General features: G+C 43.6%; 1 protein-coding gene across 9 annotated transcripts in view; it reads left to right on the forward strand.

Moving 5' to 3' along the window:
- Positions 1-11,822, forward strand: part of LOC139267447 (tyrosine-protein kinase Fyn) — a 348,021-nt gene extending 336,199 nt beyond the window's left edge. For all 9 annotated transcript variants that reach the window (XM_070885782.1, XM_070885781.1, XM_070885780.1 and 6 more), the window contains 2 exons: positions 8,784-8,915; positions 9,739-11,822. In XM_070885782.1, coding sequence (XP_070741883.1) covers positions 8,784-8,915; positions 9,739-9,947 — 341 coding nt within the window. In that variant the 3' untranslated portion in view covers positions 9,948-11,822. The remainder of the gene's footprint in view (positions 1-8,783; positions 8,916-9,738) is intronic.
- Positions 11,823-12,155: the final 333 nt, after the last annotated feature.

Consider the following 12,155-nt stretch of genomic DNA (forward strand, 5'->3'; position numbering starts at 1 on the left):
TCCGGTCGGGTCGGCAGGAAGCAGGAGCTGGCCCTGGGAGGAGCCTTATTCACGCAGCCCCAGTGAGGCCATTCGGCCAGGGCTAGGGGCTGCGTGCTTCGGGCCCCTCCCACACAGTTTCGGGCACCTGGAGCTACTGCACTTGCGTGCCCACTGTAGCGTGCATGTGCAGAGGTCCCGGCACTGTTTTCAGCGCAGGACCTGGCTCCGCCCCAATACAGCTCCTGCTGCGCTGCGCCGAGGGCCAGAGGACCTGTAGGGAGGTGGAGAATACATTTTTTTTTTAGCCGCACTTTGTGGTGCGAAAAACGGGCATCCAGGTCGGGACTGCGCCGTTCTAGGCGCGGCTCGAAACTTGGGCCCCATATTCCCACTTTCTCCCCATACCCCTTGATTCCTTTTGTGTCTAGAAATCTATATATCTCCTTAAATATATTCAGTGACTTGGCCTCCACAGCCTTCTGTGGCAGAAAATTCCCACAGGTTCACCACCTTCTGAGTGAAAACATTTCTCCTCCTCTCAATCCTGAATTTCCTACCCCGTATCCTGAGATTGTGACCCCTTGTTCTAGACTTCCCAGCCAGGGGAAACATCCTCCCCACATCCAGTCTATCCAACCCCATCAGAATTTTATACGTTTCAATGAGATCCCCTCTCATTCTTCTAAGCACCCCCGGCCCCTCCGCCCCATGATATTGTTTGCACGATCTTCCTTTGGCTATCAGAGTACATGCAGTATGCACGTAGATGCATCAGTAGCATTTAGTTAGCCCAACTGATACTATGCTTCTCTTCAGTCTCACTCAGTAACTGATTGTTTTTCAAAATTATTTGAAGAAAAGATGGAAGATAAATTTCAAATGCTTTATTCATCTAAAGTTTATATTGTGCTTTTTTTAAAAAAAAAAGCAATAAACCGAGAGGTTATATATGTGTGAGAGTTGTGGAGAAAAAGCGACCCGTGTCAAGTAAGGTCTTCCACCGTAGATATTAACAGTAGGAAATTGCAGAAGTGTTGTTCATAATCTTTCAAAGCTCTCTTGATTCAATATATATATCGATACTTGCTAATATCACTCCATTATTTAAGAAGCGTGGGAGACTGGTACCGGGAAACGACAGGCCTGTCTTTTTAAGGTCCGTTGTGGGAAAGCTACCAGATCCTGTAATTAGGAGGGATAGAGCGACTGAGCCTTTGGACAAATATGAGCTGATGAGAGGGAGACAGAATAGCTTTGTTCAGGGTAAGACATGTCTGGCTAATCTAGTTGAATTTTTTCAGGAGCTTACTAAGGTAGACACAGGAATGTCAATGGAAGTTATCTAAATGGACTTCCAGAAGGCATTCAGTGAGCTTCCACACAAGAGATTAATAGCAAAAATGAGAGTGCACGGAATTTGAGGTAATCTTTTGACTTGGATTGGAAGTTGGTTGGGAGGTAGGAAGAGTGGGGAAGAAGGGTATGATTGGTGGGATCTGACTAGTGATGTTCACCAGATATCTGTTCTTGGGGCCTCACCTTTTCACCATATTTATTCATGATTTGGGAGAAGGAATAGAGAGTCATATAGCACAGATATAAATGAGCTGTATTACATTTTGGTAGGAAGAATAGGGAGGTCACTTATTACTTGGAGGTTTTCCGTCTAGGTGGGGTAGAGGAACAAAGGGATCTCGGAGAACAAATACACACATCGCTAAAAGTTGCGACACAGGTTAGCAAGGTCATAAAAAAGCAAACCAAGCACTAGGGTTTATTTCTAGTGGGATATAATTGAAAAGTAGGGAAGTTATGCTAAGTCTGTATTGAATCTTGGTTAGACCACACTTGGAGTACTGCATACAGTTCTGGTTGCCATATTATAAAAAGGATATAGAGGCACTGGAGAGGGTACAGAGAAGATTTACAAGGATGATACCAGAAATGCGAGGGTGTACATAGCAGGAAAGGATGAACCGGCTGGGTCTCTCTTCTCTTGGGGAAAAAAAGAAGGTTGAGGGGTGACCTAATAGACATCTTTAAAATTATGAAAAGTTTTGATAGAGCGGATACAGAGAGAATGTTTCCACTTGTGGGGAAGAGCATAACTATAAGATAGTCACCTAGAAATCCAATAGGAAATTCAGAAGAAACTTCTTTACCCAGAGAATGGTGAGAATGTGGAACTCGCTACCACAGGGAGCGAATAGTATCGATGCATTTACGGGGAGGCTAGACAAGCATGTGAGGGAGAAGAGAATAGAGGGTTAAGTGGATAGATTTAGTTGAAGAAGGACGGGAGGAGGCTCGAGTGGAGCATAAACGCCGGCATGGACTAGTTGGGCCGAATGGGCTGTTTCTGTGCCATACATCCTATGTAATCCAAGTTTGCAGACAACACCGGTGGCCCAGTAAGTAGTGTAGATTGGAGCAGAAAGTTGCAAAGCGATGCTGATAGATTAAGTGAGTGGCCAAAACTGTGGCAGATGGAGATCAATGTTGGAAAGTGCAAGGCCATCCACTGTGCAGGAACTGTGGGGAAGCAGAGTGATTTTAGGGGTCCATGTCCAGAAATCACTAAAATCTAGTGGACATACTAAAAATAATTATAAAGGCTAATGGAATGTTGGTCTTCATCTCGAGAGGGACGAAATACAAAGGGTGAAAGTTCTGCTGCAGTTTGATCGAGCTGTGGTTGGACTGCAGCTAGAGTACTGGGCACCGCACACTCGAAGGTTATTTTGGTGGGGAATGCCTCCCAGATTCATCAGAATTATACTGGGCTAAAGGAGCTAAATTATGAGGACCGGTTGTATGGACGAGGCTTGTATTCCCTCAAGTACCAAGGATTAAGGGGTGATGTAATTGAGGTATTTAAGATGATTACAGGATGTGAGAGGGTAGAGAGAGTGAAACTATTTCCTCAGATGGGATTGTTCAGAAAAAGGAGGCATGACCTTAAAAGTAGAACCAGGCCGTTCAGGGGTGATGTCAGGAAGCCCTTCTTCACACACAGGGTATAGTGCAAATCTGGAACTCTCACCCCCAGAAAGCTGTTGAGGCTAGGGGGTCAATTGAAAATGTCAAAATAGAGATTGATAGATTTTTGTTAGGTAAGGATATGAAAGCAGTGACAGGATCGGTCCAAGTCAGCATGGATTTATGAAAGGGAAATCATGCTTGACAAATATTCTAGAATTTTTTGAGGATGAACAAAGGAGAACCAGTGGATGTGGTGTATTTGGACTTTCAAAGGGCTTTTGACAAGGTCCCACACAAGAGATTGGTGTGCAAAATTAAAGCACATGGTATTGGGGTAAAGTACTGACGTGGATAGAGAACTGGTTGGCAGAGAGTCGGGATAAACGGGTCCTTTTCAGAATGGCAGACAGTGACGAGTGGGGTGCCACAGGGCTCAGTGCTGGGACCCCAGCTATTTACAATATACATTAATGATTTAGATGAAGGAATTGAGTGTAATATCTCCAAGTTTGCAGATGACACGAAGCTGGGTGGCGGTGTGAGCTGTGAGGGGGACTTGGACAGGTTAAGCGAGTGGGCAAATGCATGGCAGATGCAGTATAATGTGGATAAATGTGAGGTTATCCACTTTGGTGGCAAAAGCACGAAGGCAGAATATTATCTGATGGCGGTAGATTAAGAAAAGGGGAGGTGCAACGAGACCTGGGTGTCATGGTACATCAGTCATTGAAGGTTGGCATGCAGGTACAGCAGGCGGTGAAGAAGGCAAATGCATTGTTAAGAACATAAGAATTAGGAACAGGAGTAGGCCATCTAGCCCCTCGAGCCTGCTCCGCCATTCAAAAAGATCATGGCTGATCTGGCTGTGGACTCAGTTCCACTTACCCGCCCGCTCCCCATAACCCTTAATTCCCTTATTGGTTAAAAATCTATCTATCTGTGATTTGAATACATTCAATGAGCTAGCCTCAACTGCTTCCCTGGGCAGAGAATTCCACAGATTCACAACCCTCTGGGAGAAGAAATTCCTTCTCAACTCGGTTTTAAATTGGCTCCCCTGTATTTTGAGTCTCCCCGACCAGTGGAAACAACCTCTCTGCCTCTATCTTGTGTATCCCTTTCATTATTTTAAATGTTTCTATAAGATCACCCCTCATCCTTCTGAACTCCAACGAGTAAAGACCCAGTCTACTCAATCTATCATCATAACCCCCTCATCTCCGGAATCAGCCTAGTGAATCATCTCTGTACCCCTTCCAAGGCTAGTATATCCTTCCTTAAGTAAGGTGACCAAAACTGCACGCAGTACTCCAGGTGCGGCCTCACCAATACCCTGTACAGTTGCAGCAGGACCTCCCTGCTTTTGTACTCCATCCCCCTCGCAATGAAGGCCAACATTCCATTCGCCTTCCTGATTACCTGCTGCACCTGCAAACTAAATTTTTGGGATTCATGCCCAAGGACCCCCAGGTCCCTCTGCACCGCAGCATGTTGTAATTTCTCCCCATTCAAATAATATTCCCTTTTACTGTTTTTTTTTCATGACCTCACATTTTCCAACGTTGTATTCCATCTGCCAAACCTTAGCCCATTCGCTTAACCTATCCAAATCTCTTTGCAGCCTCTCTGTGTCCTCTACACAACCCGCTTTCCCACTAATCTTTGTGTCATCTGCAAATTTTGTTACACTACACTCTGTCCCCTCTTCCAGGTCATCTATGTATATTGTAAACAGTTGTGGTCCCAGCACCAATCCCTGTGGCCACTAACCACCAATTTCCAACCCGAAAAGGACCCATTTATTCTGACTCTCTGCTTTCTGTTAGTCAGCCAATTCTCGATCCATGCTAATACATTTCCTCTGACTCCGCGTACCTTTATCTTCTGCAGTAACCTTTTGTGTGGCATCTTATCGAATGCCTTTTGGAAATCTAAATGCACCACATCCATCGGTACACCTCTATCCACCATACTCGTTATATCCTCAAAGAATTCCAGTAAATTAGTTGAACATGATTTCCCCTTCATGAATCCATGTTGCGTCTGCTTGATTGCACTATTCCTATCTAGATGTCCCGCTATTTCTTCCTTAATGATAGCTTCAAGCATTTTCCCCACTACAGATGTTAAACTAACCGGCCTATAGTTACCTGCCTTTTGTCTGCCCCCTTTTTTAAACAGAGGCATTACATTAGCTGCTTTCCAATCTGCTGGTACCTCCCCAGAGTCCAGAGAATTTTGGTAGATTATAAAGAATGCATCTGCTATAACTTCCGCCATCTCTTTTAATACCCTGGGATGCATTTCATCAGGACCAGGGGACTTGTCTACCTTGAGTCCCATTAGCCTGTCCAACACTACCCCACTCGTGATAGTGATTGTCTCGAGGTCCTCCCTTCCCACATTCCTGTGACTAGCAATTTTTGGCATGGTTTTTGTGTCTTCCACTGTGAAGACCGAAGCAAAATAATTGTTTAAGGTCTCAGCCATTTCCACATTTCCCATTATTAAATCCCCCTTCTCATCTTCTGAGGGACCAGCATTTACTTTAGTGACTCTTTTCCGTTTTATATATCGGTAAAAGCTTTTACTATCTGTTTTTATGTTTTGCGCAAGTTTACTTTCTTAATCTATCTTTCCTTTCTTTATTGCTTTCTTAGTCATTCTTTTCTGTCGTTTAAAATTTTTCTAATCTTCTAGTTTCCCACTAACCTTGGCCACCTTATATGCATTGATTGTTAATTTGATACTCTCCTTTATTTCCTTGGTTATCCACGGCTGGTTATCCCTTCTCTTACCGCCCTTCTTTTTCACTGGAATATATTTTTGTTGAGCACTATGAAAGAGCTCCTTAAAAGTCCTCCACTGTTCCTCAATTGTGCCACCATTTAGTACGTGTTCCCAGTCTACTTTAGCCAACTCTGGCCTCATCCCACTGTAGTCCCCTTTGTTTAAGCATAGTATGCTCATTTGAGACACTACTTCCTCACCCTCAATCTATATTACAAATTCAACCATACTGTGATCACTCATTCTGAGAGGATCTTTTACTAGGAGATCGTTTATTATTCCTGAATCATTACACCGGACCAGATCTAAGATAGCTTGCTCTCTTGTAGGTTCTGTAACATACTGTTCTAAGAAACAATCCCGTATGCATTCTATGAATTCCTCCTCCAGGCTACCCTGTGCGATTTGATTTGACCAATCGATATGTAGGTTAAAATGTCGGCCTTCATATCTAGGGGATTTGAGTATAGGAGCAGGGAGGTCTTACTGCAGTTGTACAGGGCCTTAGTGAGGTCTCACCTGGAATATTGTGTTCAGTTTTGGTCTCCTAATCTGAGGAAGGACATTCTTGCTATTGAGGGAGTGCAGCGAAGGTTCACCAGACTGATTCCCGGGATGGCAGGACTGACATATGAGGGGAGACTGGGCCTGTATTCACTGGAGTTTAGAAGGATGAGAGGGGATCTCATAAAAACATTAAAAATTCTGACGGGACTGGACGGGTTAGATGCGGGAAGAATGTTCCCGATGTTGGGGAAGTCCAGAACCAGGGGACATAGTCGAAGGATAAGGGATAAGCCATTTAGGACGGAGATGAGGAGAAAATTCTTCACTCAGTTGTTAACCTGTGGAATTCCCTACCGCAGAGAGTTGTTGATGCCAGTTCGTTGGATATATTCAAGAGGGAGTTAGATATGGCCTTTACGGCTAAAGGGATCAAGGGGTATAGAGAGAAAGCAGGAAAGGGGTACTGAGGTGAATGATCAGCCATGATCTTATTGAATGATGGTGGAGGTTCGAAGGGCCGAATGGCCTACTCCCGCACCTATTTTTTATGTTTCTATGAAGGGTTATGGAACCAAGGTGGGTTGATCAGCCATAATCTGATTGAATGGCAGACTAGGCTCGGGGCTGAATGGCCGATTCCTGGCCCTATATTTCTTGTGCTTCAGTTGCACAGATCCTTGGCCAGACCCAAACTGCGTTCAGTTTTGGGCACGACACCTCAAGAAGGATATTATGACCTTGTAGGTGGTGCAATGCAGATTCATCAGGTTGATACCGGGGGTTAAAAGGTTAAATTATGAGGACAGGTTGCATAAACATGGCTTGTGTTCCCTTGAGCATAGAAGATTGAGCCGTGATCTGATGGAGGTGTTAAAAATGTTAAACGGGATTGAAAGGACTCTCTTCCCCCGAAAGACTGGAAGCTAGGACAATTGGAGCTTACGAGACTGAGATCTGTGGATTTTTGCTCGATAAGGTTATCGAGAGATATGGAGCAAAGGGAGGTTAATGAATGTTGAGATACAGATCAACCATGATCTAATTGTGGCTCGAGGGGCTGAGTGGCCCAGTCCTTTTCCTAATGTCCCTATAGGACAGACTGTGCTGATTACACACCTGCTGTAAGTTCTGTTTTAGTTTGAATTATAAATATTCTACTTTGCTCAGTGAAAGTGTCAACTGTACTTAAGATGTCCGCCTAGGCTCAGTGTTAGCATTCTTGTTTCTGTCCGAAGGTTGTTGGTTCAAGTCCCACTCCAGTGTAGTACTACACTGAAGTGCTGGACTTCACTCCAAAAGTATTTCATTCGCGATAAAGTGTCTTGGGACATCCTGAGGTGGTAAAAGGCGCCATATAAATGTCTTCATTATGTTTTTGAAAATGATTGGAATACAATGAATTTGAATAGATTTTCAACTAAACTTGAAATTAAAGCTATTAATTTAATTTTACTTCAGAAAGCACTTTACTTCAGACTGCATTTTCCTTGCTTTCTCTCACGCTCACCCTCGCACATGTTCAGCCGCACATAGAACTATCAGTGACAGACATGCGTCCCCCAGCGTGTAGTCAGTCAATGCTCTTCTCACTTCCTTCACTGCTGGCGGACTTCGATCCTACTATGAAAAGAAAGAAAGACTTGGATTTCTATAGCACCTTTCATGACCACCGGACGTCTCAAAACACTTTACAACCAAAGAAGTACTTTTGGAGTGTAGCCACTGTTGTAATGTAGGAAACTCAGCAGCGAATTCGCGCACAAGCAAGCTCCCACAAACAGCAATGTGATAATGACCAAATAATCTGTATTCTTGTATTGTTGATTGAGGGATAAATATTGGCCAGGAAACCGGGTTAACTCCCCTGCTCTTCTTCAAAATAGTGCCATGGGATCGTTTATGTCCACTTGAGAGAGCAGGCTTATTTTAACTTCTCATCTGCAAGATGGCGCCTCCGACAGTGCAGCACTCCCTCAGCACTGCACTGGAGAGTCAGCCTAGATTTTTGTGCTCATGTCCTTGGAGTGAGACTTGAACCCACAACCTTCTGACTCCGAGGCGAGTGTGCTACCCACTGAGCCACAGCTGACCAGTTGTGTGTTTGCAGAGATCTTTCAGAAGCTTACGAGCCAGTGCTGCCGGGCCTTGGCTGGACACTGTCGTCCTTCTCCCCCTCCCCTATGATCCAAAGTATGAGCTACGCTGAATGAAGGGGGCAGTGAGTGCCATCGGTGCGGTGCCCCAGGGCTGCGGAGGGGAAGTCATGGGGGAGAACTGTGCTCGTGTAGCGTCTGGCATCACCTCGCAGCCAGTTATTGGGAGGTTGGTGGCTTGGAAGGAGAGTGTGTACCTATCCTCCTGGCTGCAAGGTGTCGGGCAAGAAAAAGACAAAAAGTTTCTAAAAGAAAGGGGGAACAAACTTGTCCCCAAAATACCCCATGTAACAGTTTTTATTTTATAAGGTTGTTTTCTTAAAAATGAATTTCAAGGAAAATCTTATTCCCCCCCCCCACACCCCTCAGGTGCAAAGTTTCCCATAAAATGGACTGCACCAGAAGCCGCATTGTATGGGAGGTTCACAATCAAGTCAGACGTTTGGTCCTTTGGAATTCTACTGACAGAGCTGGTGACGAAGGGGCGAGTGCCATATCCAGGTAAGAACTGCAGAGAATAAACCATTTCATTTGGTGTGATGGAGCTGTCAGCACTGCCATCACTCAACCTCAACAGGAGTCCTACTTTCTGCCAGTTTTTGAATTCAGTATTGAAGCATTCTTTCTCCAAAAATAACAACTTGCGAGAAATTTGAAACCAGCTATTTTAAAAAGGCAGTCAATTCTTTAAAAGGAACAGTTCCAGTAGAGAGTTATATATTGTACCTCTGCAAATCAGTTGTGGATTCAAGTCTGTGGACCACTTTGTTCCCAAGGTTAATTCCACTTTACAGGTACCCTGTAAAATGGCCATTGTCGGTCCTCGAAACAGGTTTTTGATCTAAATGTCGACTCAAAAATTCTTACATTTTTCTGAAGTATAAAAGAAGTCCATTTAACTGTGCAGGGCTGCTCATTCCCAGCATTCAAATCCCAGCGTGGCAAGTTGGTAATCTGTGGGAAAAGCCCAATGTATATTCTTCAGGGAAGGTAACCTGCCACCCCTACATGGTCTGACCTACACATAACTCCAGCCCCACACTACTTTCCCTTGACTCTTAATGTGTTCAGGGCAACTAGGAATGGGCAATAAATACTGCCGTACCAGTGTTGGCCACATCCCTTAAAGTTGAGATGATCGGGTAGGGTTGGAATTGGTTATAAACAGCATTGATACGGTATCAAATTTAATCTTCTCGTACATAGGAAATCCTCTCTCGACAATGCTTTATTACACTTAACATAATTGGTAGTGTGCCTATATACTTAAATTAATAATAACTAACTTAAATACTGTTTTAATCACCCTCTCTGTTCCAATCAGGTATGAATAACCGCGAAGTGTTGGAGCAGGTGGAGCGTGGGTACAGGATGGCATCTCCACAGGACTGCCCCAGCTCCCTTCATGAGCTCATGATACAGTGTTGGAAGAAAGATCCAGAGGAGAGGCCGACCTTTGAGTATCTACAGGCCTTCCTGGAGGACTACTTCACTGCAACAGAGCCTCAGTATCAGCCAGGAGACAACCTGTGACCGGCTGTGCTATTTAAAAACTGCTCGCCTTTGGGTGCTCCTCCCCTTTTTTCATTGCCATTACAAGTTGGGTGATTCCCAGAATCTGGATTGCCATTCTGCAGAAACTGGTATCTTCTAATATCATGCCCTAGCTCCCTTGCTGTGGAAAACCGGCTCCTTTCCTTCATCTTGAGGCGCCGTGTTTAATTGAGGCTATTTTTTTTGAAAATGTCAGAATGTTAGTATTGTATAATAGTCATTGTTAAACTGATGGGGAACCATCTCTAAAATGCTACTTCTCGCCCAAATATCGTCTTCCCCCCTCCTGCCTGCCTGTCGGTTCAGCTGAACTCTTCGATGTTAACAAAACCCAAGGGATTTCAAGTAGTCAAGTGCGGTCCCTGCACCATGTTAAAAGACAGTGGCATTGAGTGGATGTCGCCTTCCTTCACTGCAAGACCACCGAGGATGTTTGCATAAACCTCCACAAACATCTGCAAATTTACAGTCGATGTTACTGCAGCTCAGCAGAGAAGAGGAAGGTTGTTTGCAGCTGAAAATCTTGCAAAATAATATAACTGAGACTTGTATTTGCTTTCTCCCCCCTCCCCCTCCAGATACTTGCATATTGCCATGTTTGTGAGCCACTTGGTGACATTGGATGCTGCCAAAAGCAATTGTCTTTTTTTTGCATATTGTTGCACCGCCCTTGTGTCACCATTGCGCTGGTTTGTTTTTATTACTACTTTGTTTAAGTTTATAGACTTAAGATTTTTTCTAAAAAAAAAACCTAGTGATATAATATTATGTCATCTGAAAAGTATATATTTAAAGAAATTGTGCTAAAGTTCCACCTACTTATCATGTACCCCGATGATAAAAGTGATCCAGCTTTCCAGCGATGTGAATCAGACTGCAATTCATGTGGCAAAACCTGCACGCAACATCCTCCGAGCTAATGGTATTCCTCGCATCCCTGGGTGTACTCGCCAGATTAATAGCTCAGTGCTGTGAACCGGCGAGAGATGGACGTTCGCTGTATAGACTTGTGGGAGTGTTGCTTTAACACGTTTGACAATTCACAATCATGTTGAACTTTCTAGAGTGTGAGAGACTAACCCTTGCCCACCTTGCTCCAGTAGGGTTAGCACAACAAAGTTCTTTAAAGGATAAAATGACAGAGCTTACAGCCATTCCAGAGTGTCCTTTATGTCTAACTTGCTGATTTTTTTTTTAAATGCTTTTATACATGTAACTTTGACCTATGTGCAGTAATCAATTGCATTTCCAGATTGCTTCCTGTACAGCCAATGACATCCTAAAGGATTATTTTAAGAGAATTACTATGCACTCGATAACTTTGATAGCAGATGCACAAATGTAGTAATGTGTTTTCGGATGTTACTACATTCCTTTAATTGGGCGTGTGGTCCAAACTTTGGATTCTTGGTATTTGTACATTTTAACCAGATGATGCCTCTGCATTCATTTTATTTCTCCCTCCCAACTCACATTATGAATATAACATTTTAATTGTTATTAAATATACATTTTACGGTTTCTGTACCAGTTGACATGTTTTGCATAACTATTCAATTTTCCTAATCCAGTTCTTGTCATTTTAAAACCTGTATAATAAAGATCTTACCCAGGTCAGCCCACCTCTGGAATTATTTGTATTGTTCAAATTCAGCTGTACACAGGACAATAAAAAGTGCAAGACCTTAATTAAAATTTCTTTTACAGAAGCGTACTAATGTATGATGATGGCAAGGGACCTTTCTGATTGAGCGCAATTGGCCAGCATAACTGTCATTTGCACAAGCAAATTGTGCCTGTAACTGCTGTGCAACTCACTTGGACAAGGTTTGAACTGCAAGTGCAAAATTCCAAGACGACTTTATCTGTATGCACAATATTGATTACAGGCATCATTCAGAACTACTGCACATTGGCTGTAATCACCTTTCAGAACTACTACCTATCAGCTGTAATAAAGAAAGACTTGCATTTATATAGCGCTTTACAACCAATGAAGTACTTTTGGAGTGTGGTCTCTGTTGTAATGTCGGAAACCCGGCAACTGACTTGCGCACAGCAAGCTCCCACAAACAGCAAGGTGATCACGACCAGGTAATCTGTTTTTGCAATATTAAAGCGGGATAAATATTGGCAAGGACATCGGCGATAACTTCCCTGCTCTTCAAAATAGTGCCATGGGATCTT

This window comes from Pristiophorus japonicus, chromosome 7, assembly GCF_044704955.1.
Source record: "Pristiophorus japonicus isolate sPriJap1 chromosome 7, sPriJap1.hap1, whole genome shotgun sequence".
In the NCBI taxonomy this organism is placed as follows: Eukaryota; Metazoa; Chordata; class Chondrichthyes; family Pristiophoridae; genus Pristiophorus; species Pristiophorus japonicus.